This window comes from Euleptes europaea, chromosome 2 (assembly GCF_029931775.1).
Source record: "Euleptes europaea isolate rEulEur1 chromosome 2, rEulEur1.hap1, whole genome shotgun sequence".
Taxonomy (NCBI): domain Eukaryota; kingdom Metazoa; phylum Chordata; class Lepidosauria; order Squamata; family Sphaerodactylidae; genus Euleptes; species Euleptes europaea.
Window position 1 is genome coordinate 1858423 of NC_079313.1, and position 17724 is coordinate 1876146.

The 17724-nt window shown below is 48.0% G+C and overlaps 1 protein-coding gene across 1 annotated transcript; it reads right to left on the reverse strand.

Moving 5' to 3' along the window:
- Positions 1-3988: 3988 nt before the first annotated feature.
- On the reverse strand, positions 3989-17724 carry LOC130493867 (guanine nucleotide-binding protein subunit alpha-15-like). The gene is made up of 7 exons (XM_056867477.1): positions 17589-17724; positions 10579-10763; positions 9646-9800; positions 7859-7987; positions 6361-6490; positions 5437-5590; positions 3989-4230 (listed from the first exon to the last, which is right to left on the reverse strand). Exons 1-7 carry the CDS (start codon positions 17713-17715, stop codon positions 3989-3991), a joined length of 1122 nt encoding a protein of 373 aa, XP_056723455.1. The 5' UTR covers positions 17716-17724.

The window sequence follows — 17724 nt, forward strand, 5'->3', positions numbered from 1 at the left end:
CGACTAGTAGCCATGGATAGCCCTCTCCTCCATGAACATGTCCACTCCCCTCTTAAAGCCTTCCAGGTTGGCAGCCATCCCCATATCCTGGGGCAGGGAGTTCCACAATTTAACTATGCACTGTGTGAAGAAATACTTCCTTTTATCAGTTTTGAATCTCTCACCCTCTAGCTTCAGCAGATGACCCCGCGTCCTGGTATTAGGAGAGAGGGAGAATGTATTTCTCCTGTCCTGAATGTTCACTACAGGAACTCAGAAGTCTTCTTCTCCTGCACTTTCACTTGCTGCCCCTTATACCTGCCATAAAGCAAAAAAGAACTTCCTCCCCCTTCCTCAAATTCTAGCACAGAAGAACTTCCTTCACATGATGCCCAGTTAACTTGTGGGACTCACTGCCACAGGCTGTAGCAGCAGGCAGAAGCTTATAGGGCTTTGAAAAGGAATTGGACACGTCTGTGGGGGAACCCCATCATCAATGGTTGTTAAGTCAAATGGTACCTCCATGTTCAGACACAGTATCCTGGAATGTCAGCATAACCAGGTTGCCATCGTGACTCACTTGTGGGCTTCACAGTGGTACCTGGTCACTTTGCCAACCATGTTAGGGTCCCACACAGGGCATTAATTTTGCCAGATTTTAAGAACTATGGGAGTGAAGGCGTAGCAATCCAAGCAAAATCAATGTCCATCTAGACATTAGGAAGAACTTCCTGACAGTTAGAGCTGTTCCCCAGCGGAACAGGCTTCCTCGGGAGGTGGTGAGCTCTCCTTCCCTGGAGGTTTTTAAGAAGAGGCTAGATGGCCATCTGTCAGCAATGCTTGATTCTGTGACTTTAGGAAGATGATGAGAGGGGGGGCGCCTTGGCCATCTTCTGGGCACGGAGTAGGGGTCACTGGGGATGTGGGCGGGGGAGGTAGTTGTGAATTTCCTGCATTGTGCAGGGGGTTGGACTAGATGACTCTGGTGGTCCCTTCCAACTCTATGACTTAATGAAATAGCAGGATCAGTCCATTAGGACAAAATCCACCCATGCGATTAAAGCCCACTTTTATTAGGAACCAGCACTGTTCTGACAACATCTAGAGCTTCCAGGATGCAGCTTTTCGGGGCCTCGTTACCTCTTCATCTCGTTCAGATTCTGCTCTTACACACTGAGAGGGGAGAGAGGGGGAAAGGCGGCACAGAACGCATCTAGAAAAGGCAGGGTTCCTGCTTGCCAAGGCAAGAAAGGAATCCCAACCATAGAAACGTATGTGGAAAGGGTCCCCCACGTGGTGCCTGTGGGTGCCACGCCACCCACCACCACCTTTCCTGGTGTCCACCAAGCCTTTTTAGAAAGTGGGAGGGGGGGCAGGCGTGGCTTTTGCCCAGCTCATGTGCAGAGGATAGCCAGGTCAGACACCTGAAAAATGAAGTCAGATACTGCCAGATGACAGTTTCTTCCTTTCCTTCCAAGCTCCCATGACTAGGGTTGCCAGGTCCCTCTTTGCCACCGGTGGGAGGTTTTTGGGGCGGAGCCTGAGGAGGGCGGGGTTTGGGGAGGGGAGGGGCTTCAATGCCATAGAGTCCCATTGCCCAAGAGGACGTTTTCTCCAGGTGAACTGATCTCTATCGGCTGGAGATCAGTTGTAATAGCAGGAAATCTCCAGCTAGTACCTGGAGGTTAGAAGAAAACAAAAAACCTATGCTGATCTAGATAGACTACAGGGAACAACGGCACGCTGGCTCTATCTGGATAACCTTCTGGAGATTGGCAACCCCGCCCAGGACCCACAGGTCTTGAGCATTTAATGGGGAGGTTTGTTTTCTATTTCTTTAAGGAAAATATGGTGGAGGAATACTTGGCCGCTGCCAACGTTATACTTGGATCTCTATCCACCAGCAAAAAGGGGACTATTTTATCACCTGTTGCGGTGGCAGGTAGTTTAATTAAAACAGGAGTTCAGATCTCAGAAGCTAAGCAGGGTCAGCCCTGGTTAGTATTTGGATGGGAGACCACCAAGGAAGTCCTGGGTTGCTGTGCAGAGGAAGGCACTGGCAAACCACCTCTGTTAGTCTCTTGCCATGAAAACCCCAAAAAGGGGTCGCCATAAGCCGGCTGCGACGTGATGGCACTTTACACACACACACAATCCATGGGTCACGTTGGAGGATGACAGTTTCTAACTCACTCAATATATACGTATTTACTTTAGGTGTGCACAAGAAAATATTTTTTCAACCAAGTGTTCATCTGAAAAGGCACCCTGTTACCCGGAGCTTCTGCCAGAAATGTCGTCGGCTTAATAGTTTATGCATGGCCTCACTCCCTGAAATTTTGCTGTTGGCTCCACCTCCTGCAGTGGCCATTTTGTGGTTGTGATAGGGTTGCCAACCCCCAGGTACCGGCTGGAGATCTCCTGCTACTAAAACTGATCTCCGGCCAATAGAGATCAGTTCACCTGGAGAAAACGGCCGCTTTTGCAAATGGACTCTATGGCATTGAAGTCCCTCCACTCCCCAAACCCCTCCCTCCTCAGGCTCTGCCCCAAAAACCTCCCGCTGGTGGCGAAGAGGGACCTGGCAACCCTAGGTAATGCCTACCACCCTGTGTTAAAATTCCAAAGGTGCCCGCAGGCTCAGAAAGATTGGAGACCCCTGGTATAATGCACTCTTGGCTGCAGTGCTCGAATTTATTGATGCAAAGAGGCTCTGCCTGGGCTGGTCTTGGTCAAGCTCTCTTAAGCACAGCTGGGGATGTGGTGCACAAGCCAAATTCCCACCCCCCTACACACCCACACACAAAATCCTCCAGCCACTAGTTATCACTGCTGCAGGCCTACAATTCTGACACCCAAGAATTAACCTAGAAGCCAAAAACTCCTACACAAGACAAAAATTAGCACCATACAAATATATATATCAACTTCTCCCTTGCCTAAGTGGGACGTGTGCTTTTTTCTGCCCCAGCTTCCTTTGACAAAGTAACTGGCCGCCGTGGAGGTGCGCCCAAGAAATTTGGCCTCTCGAGTACCGGTTGCTGGAGGGCTCGGCTCCCAGCAGAGGCGGTCCGGTTCAGAGGGAAAGGAAGCCGTAGGTGACACAGGGAGCCTGAAGCCCATTCTTCTGGTCGCCGCCTCCGGCCAGATACAACACAGAAAGGAGCCACAAAGCAGAGCCAGCGTGGTGTAGTGGTTAAGAGCGGTAGTTTGGAGCAGTGGACTCTGATCTGGAGAGCCGGATTTGATTCCCCCACATGAGCAGCGGAGGCTAATCTGGTGAACTGGATTTGTTTCCCCCCTTCTACACATGAAGCCTGCTGGGTGACCTTGGGCTAGTCACAGCTCTCTTAGAACTCTCTCAGCCCCGCCTACCTCACAGGGTGTCTGTTGTGGGGAGGGGAAGGGAAGGTGATTGTAAGCCGGTTGGATTCTCCCTTAAGTGGCAGAGAAAGTCGGCCTATAAAAATGAACTACTCTTCTTCTTCTTCAGGCTGTGGCTCAGTGGTGGAGCATCTGCTTGGCCTGCAGAAGGTCCCAGGTTCCATCTCCAGCATCTCCAGTTAAAGGGACTAGGCAAGTAGGTGCTGTGAAAGACCCCTGCCTGAGACCCTGGAGAGCCGCTGCCGGTCTGAGTAGACTAGACTGACTTTGATGGACCAAGAGTCTGATTCAGTATAAGGCAGCTTCATGTGTTCATGCAGGTGACACCGGATGCAGTCTGCCATTTCACAGTTTCTCATTTCACATCAAGGCAGTTGTGGCCAAGAGACAGAGCGGCACAGGTCTCTGGACATTCAGGGACGCTGGAATGAAGGAAATAGGCTCTGGGGTTAAGAGGATCTCAGCCCTTGGGGTCTTCCTCTGTCCACAGGTCTCCACCCCACCACTAGGCTTCTCAAGGGGAGCAGCAGTGGGGGCAAACAGGGGCACTAGAAACAATTCGATAAGGAGTTCAGCGCCACCAGTTTATCCTCCTCTGCCCCACACACCTCTGGCCACGGATCCTTTAGGACAAGTTGAATTCATCCAGGTAGGTAGCCAAGACCACGTCCTGGATGTCCTCAAAAACCGTGCAGATGTTCTGGGTGTCTGTGGCGCAGGTATAGTGAGGGTACAGGATCCTGGGCCGGCTGACGCCTTTGGAAAGCGGCACACCGGAGCTGGGGTCAGGGGTCGAGAAACGTAGGTAGGCATCCATGTACATTCCTTGGATGAACTCCTTGGCTGCATGAGCATCTTGCTTAGGGCCTGGAAACAAAGAAAGCACATTGCAAGTTACGACCCGTGTGTTCCAGCGTGGTGCAGTGGTTAAGAGCGGTGGTTTGGAGTGGCGGACTCTGATCTGGGGAACCGGGCTCGATTCCCCACTCCTCCACGTGAGCAGCGGAGGCTAATCTGGTGAACTGGATTTGTTTCCCCGCTCCTCCACACGAACCCAGATGGGTGACCTTGGGCAAGTCACAGCTCTCTCAGCCTCACCCACCCCACAGGGTGTCTGTGGTGGGGAGGGGAAGGGAAGGTGATTGTATGCCAGTTTGAGTCTCCCTTAAGTGGCAGAGAAAGTCGGCAAATAATAACCAACTCTTCTTCTTCTGCACTAATAGAGAGATGTACATTTCAGGTTCTTCTTAATACCTGGCATTCATATAGAAATGTGAAGTGGGCCTTATCTCGCTGTAATCCTTAAAACTGCACAGTAGGGTAAACAAACCTTAGCATTATTCATTTTATTTAGTATATTTATATTCCTGCCTCTTGTCCAACATGGAACTCAAGGCACCATGGAGTTGGAAAGCACCACCAGGATCATCTAGTCCGACCCCCTGCACAATGCAGGAAATTCACAACTACCTCCCCCTGACACCCCCAGTGGCCCCTACTCCATGCCCAGAAGATGGCCAAGGTGCCCTCCCTCTCATCAGCTGCCTAAAGTCATAGAATCAGCATTGCTGACAGATGGCCATCTAGCCTCTTCTTAAAAACCTCCAGGGAAGGAAAGCCCACCACCTCCCGAGGAAGCCTGTTCCACTGAGGAACCACTCTGACTGTAAGAAAATCCTTCCTAATGTCTAGATGAATACTCTTTTGATTTAATTTCAACCCGTTGGTTCTGGTCCGACCTTCTCGGGCAACAGAAAACAACTCAGCACCCTCCTCTCTATGACAGCCCTTCAGGCACTTGAAGATGGTGATCACGTCCCCTCTCAGTCTTCTCCTCTTCAGGCTAAGAGGTTTCCTTGTAGGACTCCCCATCCTGGTGCAAGCCATACCTTTACCCGCCGTGCCCTCCACCTGTAGCGTAGGATCCCATATTAATATCATGAAAAGCTGTGGGTGGTTTTAAAACAAATGGGTGTGCCACAACCCATCAACAACACAACAATGGGTGTGATTGTTTGCGTCTTGAATCAAGGCCAGGACTTGCCAGTCGGCACACATGCTGGTTTGCATTACCTGGGAAACTGGGGAAATAATTGGCCAGATCAGAGCTTGTGATCTTCTCCTCCAAGATGTCCACTTTGTTGAGGAAGAGGATGATGGAGGTGCCCTGGAACCAAGGGAGCTCCAGGATCGTCCGGAAGAGGTCGAGGCTCTCTCTCATTCGGTTCTACACAGGAAAGGGAGTCATGAGGAACAGAACGCTTTAGGAAACAGTTAAGAACACGCTGGAGCTGAGGCAGGACTTTGGGGGGGTAGGGAAAGCCAAGCACTTTTCGGCTACAACAGAAAAGAGCAACCAAAATAATCAGGGGGGCTACAGCAACTGCCCTATGAGGAGCGGTTAAAACACTAAGGGCTGTTTAGCTTAGAAAGAAGGCGGTTAAGGGAAGACATGACAGAGGTCTATAAAATTATGCATGGTATGGATAAAAGGAAGTATTTCTTCACACCACGCATAGTTAAATTGTGGAACTCCCTGCCCCAGGATGTGGTGGTGATGGCTGTCCACTGGAAAGTCCTTAAGAAGGAAGTGGATATGTTCATGGAGGAGAGGGGCATTCATGGTTACTAGTAAAAATGGATGCTAGTCATGATGCATCCCCATTCTCTCCAGTCTCAGAGGAGCATGCCAAATATTTGAGATGCTGTGGAACACAGGCAGGATGGTGCTGCTGCAGTCGTCTTGTTTGTGGGCTTCCTAGAGGCACCTGGTTGGCCGCTGTGTGAACAGACTACTGGGCCTGATGGGCCTGGGTCTGATCCAGCAGGGCGTTCTTATGTTCTCAGTGGAGGAGGAGACAAACAGGCATTTGTGGAGGCCAACCAGGGTTGGAATGATCATCAGTGAGCGAAATCCCAGGACCACAAATTGACCGCGGTCAAAACCAACCAGGGTTTTGTGCAAGGCCTGGAAGTCCCGCATGGCTGCCTCCTCACCTCACGGGCATTCTCCTCCAGACACTGGTCGTATTCGCTCAGGGATGCCAGGTAGATCAAGGCCATCACATTTTCGAAACAGTGGATCCACTTCCGGCGCTCCGACTTCTGCCCACCAACATCCACTATCCTGCACAGAAAAGGTATGAGATCACATCAGTGTGCCGACACTATTCATGCAGGGAATCTCCCAGCCAGTATTGATCTGCCACAATACCTTTGTTCCACCTGTCTTTTGCCCACCTTTAGAACCAGAGCGTAGTGAAAACCTTCTGTGTGGATGAATCTGAAAGTTCACATTTATTGATTGATTGATTGATTATTTCCACTTATTATCCCGTTCTCCGCGGCCAAAACCGGGCTCAGAGCGTCTTACGAAAATAAATATCCCATTAGATCAGTGAAAACTTTAAAACATTTTAAAATAGCCCTATAAAGCCATATAAATATCATCCTAATTTACCTAAGGGCGCCTCTAAGGTGTAGCACAAAACACAAACTTCATTATGGTGAGCGGATGGAATAAATACAGATTGAATAAAAAAATGGAAAGATATAACCACAGCGGGGAGGTTAGGGGTTTGAGAAAATCATGATTTGAGAAAATCACGTGAGACAGGCTTTCTGTAACTTTGCCACAGATAGCTGTTGTGGGGAAAGACAGCATGTTGGAAGTGGCAAAAAAAAAAAAAAGCTAATGTGATCTTGGAGTGCATCAACAGAGTCTGCATAACATCCAAATCGCAAGATGTCATAGTCCCGTTGTACATGGCATTAGTCAGGCCGCACCTGGAGTATTGTGTGCAGTTCTGGAGGCCTCGCTTCAAAAAGGATGGGGACAGAATCGAGCGGGTGCAGAGGAGAGAGACAAGGAGGATCAGGGGCCTGGAGCCCGAACCCTATGAGCAAAGGCAGAAGAAGTTGGGAATGCACATTCTGGAGAAGAGGAGGTTGAGGATCGCTCTCTTGAAGCATTTGAAGGGCTGTCACTTAGAGGAGGGCAGGGAGCTGTTCCTGTTGGCAGCCGAGGACTAGCAAGAATGGGTTTAAATTGCAGGCAGAGAGATAACAGCTAGATATTAAGAAAAAGTTTTTTACAGTAAGAGTTGTTTGACATTGGAATCGGCTGCCTCGGGTGTTGGTGAGGCTCCCCCTCACTGGCAGTCTTCAAGCAGAGGCTGGAGAAGCACCTGTCAGGGAAGCTCTAGGCTGATCCTGCATTGTGCAGGGGGTTGGACTAGATGCCCTGTCTGGCCCCTTCCGATTCTACGAGTCTATGAATACTCTGATCCTTTTAAGAAAATGTCACGCATGCAGAAAACTAGCACACCAGGGAGAAGAGCTAGTTTTCAGCATGTAAGGTGTTCTCTTTAAAAAGGCAAGAAGGCAAAGCACTAAACAGACAAATATGTTCAGGGCTGTTGCTGACCATGTTCCGCTCAACCTTGAGACAGGTCTGGACAGACTGGATGCTGGCCTTTTTGTAAATGGCACTCACCGTAATGTTACCTTTTGCACCAAAAAGCAGTACTCATTAATACCAGTAGTTGGCACGCGGGTCCGCAGAATGTCCTGAGCGCTGGGAACATACCCTGCTGCTGCAATCCGGTCCAGATTGGACAGGAAACTGGAAAACACAGCAAAGCCACAAATAAAATGTTTAATCATTGCCCTACCTCCTAGAATGGGGGTCCAGCTGTCACTGCGAAGCCGGGCACGTATCTGCTTCGCATTTCTTAAGAGCCCCTTTAACATGACCTTTTGTATTTGGTCCGCCCCCGCATGGAAGCATTTACTGAAGGAACCAAGAAAAATCCCAGCCAAGGTTTAGCTATGCAAACGACAATTGGTAATGGCTATGCAAACGAAGGAATGAAGGAGCAGGCGAGTGGGGGGGGCGATGGAATTTGTTTGACTTTCTCCTCTTGCATCGGGACCATGAATAGTCATTTTGAAGGTCGAATTTAAAAAAGGAGTTTTGAGCGAGCATCAAAATCGACCCTGCATTAATGGCCCAAGTGTTTCTAGAAGGTAGGGTGGGGCCAGGTGGGACTTTTGCCCAGAAGGGGCCATTGGACAACTTACAGGCTGTACAGTGTTTTTAAAAGTTGCTTCCACTATAGCTGCCACCACAACACAAGGATCTTTACTGCGTTACTCTGTGTATGCTCCAAATCATTTCCCCCCCAAAATATGTTCACTTTAAAGGGCATCCTGCTAAATAGAGCTCCTGCCTGAAATGTTGGAGAGTTACTTAGGTCATTTATGCATGGGTACTTGGACTCACATTCGCCCCGTTTGACTCAGTTGTTCCTTGGAATTCTGCATGAGTTTTCCGTCCATTAAAAATGACCTTCCTGCCAGCCCTCGCAATGTCCGGGTCTTCCCATTCCTCTGTTAACTCGATTCTTCTTTCTCCCCTGAGCTCAGCCCGGGTGAAATCCCTGTGCATAAGGCAAAGCACGGGACACGGAAGCTTGGTTTCTCTCACAGCCAATCACAAAGCAGCGTGTAAAGAGGCGGGGATTCAAATGCTTTCTGCTTCCTGGGGGCTTTTTCTGGGCAAAAGAAAGACTTTTTAAAACTGAGGCTTGGATTTCTCCTTCCCCCCCCCTTTCAAATTGCTCTGGTTTTTGTCTTTTTGTTCTTAAAATGCTTTTTTATGTGTCAATAGGGTTTTTTGAGGGGCGAATTTTCTCTCAAAGTGACCACTGCGAAGTAAGCCAATTACAAAGCAGCATTTAAAGGGGACTTAATTTGAGCTGGGAGATTGCTGGTGCAGAGTTTCCCAACAGAATAGTGTGGGTCCAGCCAGCAACGAACCTCAGGTAAAACCCCCCATGCATAAATGACCTTAGAGTTATGCTTAACCTCACTCCCTGACATTTTATGTTCGGAGCTGCCTCCTGCAGCAGCCAGTGTTGTGGTTGCACCCACAACCCTGTGTCATAATTCCAAACATGCCCGGAGGCTTGATAAAGTTGGGGACCCCTGACCTTTACTTCGCCACAGAATTATTGAAGTTGCATACACACCCATAAGCTGTTCAGCAAAGGCAGAGAATGCTCTGTAAGATAGGCAAGAAGTAATAACCGTCCTCTGCAGGTGGAGGATTCAGCCTTAGAGGAAAATAATTTGCTGCTATGATAACCTTGGGTGTTTGGGGCTGAGGCAAGATTTGAATCTGCGACTTCCTCAGCTCCTTAGCTACTACGCGACGCTAGATCGGTTTCTCTGGGGAAGTGCAGCAGGCCAGCCCTGGAGACGAGAGAGCAGCACGCTTACTAAAAAGTAGAATCCAGCAAGTGGTATTCCCTACGCCTCTGGTAGCAGGTTCGGATCCCGGAGTCCCTCCACAGGCTTTCGAGCATCCTTGCGTGGTGCGCCCCCAGAGTGGTCACTTTGTAGGCATCCACCTCCATGAGCAGCTGAGCGTTGCGCTAGAAGCAAGGGTGTGTGGGTAGAGAGACAGATCTCAGAGACTTTGTGTGGAGAAGGAAGGCCTGTCCACGACCCAATCAGAACAGATCCCTCCAAGGGCTCAAGAAACTTCCCATTTGCTCGACTGCCAGTTCTTTCAGAAGTAGTTAGCTCCCCAAGATCCTAGTCCCCATGATGATAGAAATAAGCATCGGGTTATTGAGGCTAGTTGGAGGGTGCCTGGAAGTCCAGAGTTGGAAGTTCCCTCTAGCTCAGGGTCTATCACTGCCTTGCTTCAAAGGTTGGTAGTCCCCTGTGCAAGCACCAGGTCATTACTGACCCATGGGGTGACGTCACATCCTGATAGAAGGACTTAAGGAAAGTCCTGCTGGATCAGACCCAGGCCCATCAAGTCCAGCAGTCTGTTCACACAATGGCCAACCAGGTGCCTCTAGGAAGCCCACAAGAAAGACGGCTGCAGCAGCACCATCCTGCCTGCGTTCCTCAGCCTATTATAATAACAGGACTGCTCTTCTGGAGAGAATAGGTGTATGCATCATGACTAGTATCCATTTTGGCTAGTAGCCATGAATAGCCCTCTCCTCCGTGAACATGTCCACTCCCCTCTTCAAGCCTTCCAAGTCGGCAGCCACCACCACATCCTGGGGGAGACCCACAATTTAACTATGCGTTGTGTGAAGAAAGACTTCCTTTTGTCTGTTTTGAATCTCTCGCCCTCCGGCTTCAGGGGATGACCCTACCTTTTGGTCAGGTTCCAGCACAGCCGCCCTGACTTACCACATTCTCCGACTGAGCGTAAGAGATCTGGAGGGTCTCCATAGCCTGGATCATAGCCTGGACGGACGAGAAGATGTTCTGATAGACGACCTTGGCAAAACCTTTTCGGTCCTCTTCCGAAAAGCCCACGCCGTGGATTATCCGCATCTGCTTGATGAAGGTGCTTTTCCCACTCTCTCCGGTGCCTAGTGGAAATCACATAGGAAAATATACACAAGCGGGCTCCAGGGAAGCCCTATTTGCCAGGGGCAGTCCCCATTTCCTGGCATCTACTGCTGCTTTTTCTGCCTTTCGTGCGCTGTGCGCTGGAGTCCCCATACTTATCGCTGAGATCTTTGGCCAGTAGTGTCTAGAGCAGGAAGAGTGGGTGAAGAGTGGGCCAGGTCCTAGGTAAACTTCATAGAATCACAGAGTTGGAAGGGACCCCCAGAGTCATCTAGTCCAACCCCCTGCACAATGCAGGAAATTCACAACTACCGCCCACCCACCCCCCACCCCCAGTGACCCCTACTCAAAGAAATTTTGGGGCATAGTTTCAGGTTTCTTCCAGGAGGAGTTTTTTTCCACGGTTACTATCTCCCCCCAGGACTGGTTTCATTACTTTTTCACCTTATTCCAGCAGAACCGAGATAATCCTGTTAATTCAATCGACTTTGATGAAGACGGCCTGTCCGAATGGCCCCCAGTAACCCCTGATGAAATAATGGATCTAATTGGCCAAATAAAGTCTGGAAAAGCCCCTGGTCCTGATTTGATCCCTGCTGAGCTCTTAAAGTTGGATAAGGAAGGTTGGGCAGCCCCTCTTGCTTCCTTTTTTTACTATGATTGATCGAACGGGACTTATTCCAGACGCCTGGCGGAATAGAGTTATGGTCCCGATTTATAAGAAGGGCGATCACTCTAACAATTACCAGCCAATCAGCCTCCTATCTATCTTAGGCAAATTATATGCCAAACACCTACTCCTTAAATTAACTCTGTGGATGTCAGGAAAAAATATCCTAGGCCCTGAACAACTTGGGTTCTGTAAGGGCAAATCCACTTTAGATCATTGCATTACCTTAGCGCACTTGGCTGAAAAGTATACTAAATCTGGGAAATCTAAACTTTACGCAGCCTTTCTTGATCTCAAAGGTGCATTTGACTCAATTGACAGAGAACTATTGTGGGCAAAACTGCGTCAGTTGGGTATGGACAAGAGGTTACTTAAATTAATTGTCTCACTATACTCTTTTACTACCTGCCAAATCAAATGTCCAATCTCAGGAGAAATAACACCTAAAATCCCCTTTACCAGAGGAGTCAAGCAAGGATGTATTCTTGCCCCTTTTTTATTTAATCTCTTTCTTAACGATTTAGCTCCTTTCTTAGCATTAGAAGACTGTCAATCCCCTAAACTTGGCACCACCCATGTATCCATTTTACTTTACGCGGATGATGCAGTGTTACTTTCTCGCACAAGGGTGGGCCTCAGACGTTTGATGAATAGATGCCTAAATTATTTCTCTACTAATAAACTACAACTGAATTAAGAGAAATCCAAAATACTAGTATTTGCCAAGTCCTGCAAAATCCCAAAGTGGATATTTGCGGGAAAAGAAATTGAGCAGGTAAAGCAATTCAAATAACTAGGTCTCTATTTTGCCTATAATATGTCTTGGTCAAGTCAACGTAAATCAGCAGTTAATATTGCCACCACTGGTGCACTGGCTATGTCACGCTTTTTTTTCCAGCAGGGGCAACCAATTTGTTCCAACTGCGTTGAAAGTTTTTATGGCCAAAGTAATTCCACAATTACTGTATGCCATTCCAGTATGGATTAATGCCTTTGATATTTCTGTTGAAAGGGTACAATCCAAGTTTGTCTGGAAAATCATGGGTTTCCCATGTTGTGTCCCTCATGCAGCCCTATGATTAGAAACTGGCCTTGCCATGGTAGAAACAAGAGACTGGCTTATGTCAATCAAGTATTGGCTGCGGATACACTTCCAAGCCGATCCCAGGAGCTTTTTACATCATATGCTGTCTGAATTCAACATCTCTAATTGGTACATTAGTATAATGAGTAAAATAAATCGAATGGGTCTTTCCATTGATTCTCTGTTTACACTTCCCTTCTTAAATGCATATCAAATGGTTAAACGTAGAATTCTGGACATCAAATTACAAACCCTTGATAGTCTTGCCAAAAAATTTTGCTCCCCTTTGAGTTTTGAAATTCCCCTAACTACCGGTCGACTGGCTCCTTATTTGTCTGCCCTACATGCCCCGCAAATGCGTAGAGCATTTGCACTTGCTAGGTGCAATGCTTTCCCGTCAGCTGTTACCTTTGGAAGATATAACCAAACCAGACATTCGGTGAGGCCATGTCCCTGCAACTCGAATTCAATTGAGTCGGTTTCCCATATCCTTCTTTATTGTCCTCAGTTTGATGTCATTAGTTACAATCTACTCGATCCTATTTTAACTAATATGTCAGGACACTCGGAGGCCCTGAAAGTTTATTGTCTTCTTAATGACTTGTCAAGCGAAATAACTGAAAAAAGTAGCTGTTTTTTTAAGTTCAGTAATCAAAAACAGATTGGATAAGGTTAATGACTGGTGGTGTCCAATATTCCTTATTTCCCTATAGCTATTCATCATTTGTATGGATCATTTATTGTATTGTATGCTTCACCCACACACGCTTGCCAATAAAGGTCTTGAATTGAATTTGAAATATTTAATTTTTTCTATTAAAACAATGGATTAAAACCCCTACTCCATGCCCAGAAGATGGCCAAGATACCCTCCCTCTCATCATCTGCCTAAGGTCATAGAAACAGCATTGCTGACAGATGGCCATCAAGCCTCTTCTTAAAAACCTCCAGGGAAGGAGAGCTCACCACCTCCTGAGGAAGCCTGTTCCACTGAGGAACCGCTCCAACTGTTAGAAAATTCTTCCTAATGTCTAGACAGAAACCCTTTTGATTCAGTTTCAACCTGTTGGTTCTGGTCCGACCTTCTGGGGCAACAGAAAATAACTCGGCACCCTCCTCTATGTGACAGCCCTTCAAGTGCTTGAAGATGGTTATCATATCCCCTCTCAATCTTCTCCTCTTCAGGCTAAACGTACCCAGCTCCTTCAACCTTTCCTCATAGGACTTGGTCTCCAGACCCATCACCATCTTCATTGTCCTCCTCTGGACACGGTCCAGCTTGTCTTGTTTACATCTTTCTTAAATTGCGGTGCCCGAAACTGAACAGAGTACTCCAGGTGAGCTCTAACCAGAGCAAAGCGATACCATCACTTCACGTGATCTGGACACTATACTTCTGTTGATGCAGCCCAAGACTTTTTAGCTACCGCATCACACTGCTGACTCATGTTCAGTGTTTGGTCTACTAAGACCCCAAGATCCTTTTCGCACACACTACTGCTCAGACAAGTCTCCCCATCCTATAATTATGCATTTGATTTTTCCTACCTAAGTGCAGAACTTTACATTTATCTCTGTTGAAATGCATTTTATTAGTTTTAGCCCAATTGATGAAGGTGCTTTTAATTGATGAAGGTACTTAATAAACAGTGAACTTAATGGCAGTGTGGGGATTGGAACCCAAGCCCTCCTACACTCACTGCTACACAACACTGCCTTCCTATCTTGTGCCCAAGTGATTTCCTCAGTCGTCGATCCCTAAATCCAGCCCCGAATCTGGCTTTAGTACAGAAACCTTACTGGCCAATTATGCATGGGGGGTTTTGCCTTGGATTTGCCACTCTCTAGATGCACATTTTCCCCATCTGAATTCTCAAAACTCAACAATAAGCCCCCATGCAGAGTTTTGAGAATTCGGATGGGGAAAATGTGCATCTAGAGAGCGGCAAATCCAAGGCAAAAAAAAACATAATTGGCCAACTGAGTCAGCCAGGATGGCCAAATCCTCCCCCCTACCAAATCACGTGCCCAGTTCTGGACGGCGGCCAAGTTGATTCCTTGGCTGTCTAAACACAAAACCCACGGCTCCCTGCTCCACCCTCTGCCCCTTCACCACCCATCCACAGAATAAACATAGCTAGATGTGTTTTGAGTTACGGTCCTTGAGAAATTAAACACTGCTTTAAAAAAAAAGAATAGTCAAAGTGGGGGGGGGGGTTTGACCAAACCTAGGTGTGGAACTATACTAACTCAGCCACTTCAGGAGTAAGACTGAATATAGGAACACCACCACTGATTTTTTAAAAAGGGGATCCTGGGAGAACCAAGAAATTACAGGCTGGTTAGCTAAATGCCTGTTCCTGGTAAATTGGTGGAAAGTTAGAGAGTCCCAGTATTAGAAGGTGGCTTGTGTAGCGGTTAAGAGCGGTGGTTTGTCTATCATCTGTAGATGAACGTAACAAAGATGGCAACCATTTTATGACAGATATACATGAGAGGTTGGCTCCTAAATCTAAAAAGATTGAATAAACATGATTGCTTATTAAATAGATGATTAATTAAAGAGAATCAGCATGTTGAGGACTGAATAGTATATTTGCATATTAGCATATTTAGAAAATATATAGGCCAAAGGGTAATCAGGTTTGGTATTATGACTTAGTGCTTTAGTAAAATTTGCAAGAAAGAAGAATTAGTACGTTAAATTTAATATTTAGTTCAGATTATTGAGTTGTATAAGAGGGTGGTGGGTTGCATGGGACACAAAAAATGATGTATTTTTCCTGAATACCTTTTTCTCCTTTCTCCCTTTTTTCCTTCTGTATCCCCAAAAATTGATTATTATTTTTTTAAGCGGTGGTTTGGAGCGGTGGACTCTGATCTGGAGAATCTGGGTTCAATTCCCCACTCCTCTACATGAGCGGCGGAGGCTAATCTGATGAACTGGGTTGGTTTCCCCACTCCTGCACACGAAGCCAGCTGGGTGACCTTGGGCTAGTCACAGCCCTCTTAGAGCTCTCTCAGCCCCACCTACCTCACAGGGTGTCTGTTGTGGGGAGGGAGAGGGAAGGTGATTGTAAGCCGGTTTGAGTCTCCCTTAAGTGGTAGAGAAAGTCGGCAGATAAAAACCAACTCTTCTTCTTCTTATGAACCAAACCACCAGTCAGTGCAGCAAAGGCTCTCCGTGAAGGCCTCTAAGCAGAGGAAAGCCCGCCAGCCACTAGGGAACGGGTCCCCTTGTCAAACTGCTCTCCTCATTAGGTGGTTTCCCCTGATGTTGGCAAGAAACCCGCCCTCCTGGAATTTCAAGCCCCATTAAATGTGGCCTTTCCCCCTGGAACAGGAGAAGTTTTGCCCTCTTTTACTGGACAGACTAGAAGCAAGGGGAAGGAGAAAAAGAAGAAGGAGAAGAAGAGAGTTGGTTTTTATATGCTGACTTTCTCTACCACTTAAGGAAGAATCAAACCGGCTTACAATCACCTTCCCTCCCCCTCCCCACAACAGACACCCTGGGAGGGAGGTGGGGCTGAGAGAGCTGTGACTAGCCCAAGGTCACCCAGCTGGCTTTGTATGGAGGACTGGGGAAACCAACCCGGTTCACCAGATTAGCCGCCGCCGCTCATGTGGAGGAGCAGGGAATCAAACCCGGTTCTCCAGATCAGTCCACCGCTCTTAACCACTACACCATGCTGGCAGGCCGGGATTACACAGGTGTTTTGGGTTTTTTTTTAAATCGTATCAACCCAATTACACAGGTCTGCCCTTGTTTAAGATTTTGAAAGAGCACTTAACCGATTTCTGTAACGATACGGGGACTATCCAGAGGTTAACCACACGACACAGCCAACAGAAACCAGGGGGACCTGACAGGCAACAGGAGACATCGATTTAGCCAGGTATTCTCGGTAGGGTTGCCAGGTCTCCCCTGGCCACCAGCGGGGGATGAGGGGTAGCGTTACCAGATCAAGGTTGGGAAACACCTGTGGATTTGGGGATGGAGCCTGGGGAGGGCGGGGACCTCAGTGGAGCACAATGCCATAAAGTCCACCCTCCAATGCATCCATTTTCCTAAGGGGAACTGATCTCTGTAGTCTGGAGATGAGCTGTAATCCCAGGGCATCCCCAGGTCCCACCTGGAGGCTGGCATCCCTAATTCTTGGTGACTATGACAACTACCACATCACTCTTGGGTGGCAGGGGCTGTGGCTCAGTGGAAGAGCCTCTGCTTTGCGCGCAGGAGGTCCCAGGTTCAATCCACGGCATCTCCAATTAAAAAGGACCAGGCGGTAGGTGATGGGAAAGATCTCAGCCTGAGATCCGGGAGAGCTGCTGCCAGTCTGAGTAGACAATACTGACTTTGATGGACCGAGGGTCTGATTCAGTATAACGCAGCTTCATGTCTTCGTGTCTCTTTGCCAGGATTTTCTCTCTTATGAAGATGCGGCGCTGCCTCCAGTCCATCCAGTTAACGTTGTCTACTCTGACTGGCAACGGCTGTCTGAGGCAAAGTCCCTTCCCAACATCCACTGCTTGAGAGAGTTTTAACTGGAGATGGCGGGGATCGAACCTGGACTCTACCACTCAGCTGCGACCTCCTCGTCTTGCTCAGGAATCATAGAATCATAGAGTTGGAAGGGTCATCTAGTCCAACCCCCTGCACAATGCAGGAAATTCACAACTACCTAACCCCCCACACCCCCAATGACCCCTACTCCATGCCCAGAAGGTGGTCAAGATGCCCTCCCTCTCATGATCTGCCTAAGGTCATAGAAAGCATTGCTGACAGATGGCCATCTAGCCTCTGCTTCAAAACCTCCAGGGAAGGAGCACTTACCACCTCCCGAGGAAGCCTGTTCCACTGAGGAACCGCTTTAACTGTTAGAAAATTCTTCCTAATGTCTAGACGGAAACTCTTTTGATTTAATTTCAACCCGTTGGTTCTGGTCCGACCTTCTGGGGCAACAGAAAACAACTCGGCACCTTCCTCTATGTGACAGCCCTTCAAGTACTTGAAGATGGTCCTCATACCACCTCTCAGTCTTCTCCTCTTCAGGAACGGGGAGTAAAATACTCAGGAGTAAAAATACTCACCCAACAAAAGTAACTTCAGCTCCCATCGCTCACGCTTCTTTTGCTCTTGAAGAAGCCGGTTGATCTCTTTATCGATGGCGATGGCGGTTTTCTCTTCTTCTGATAGGAAGCAGGAACACCACACCATGGTGGATGT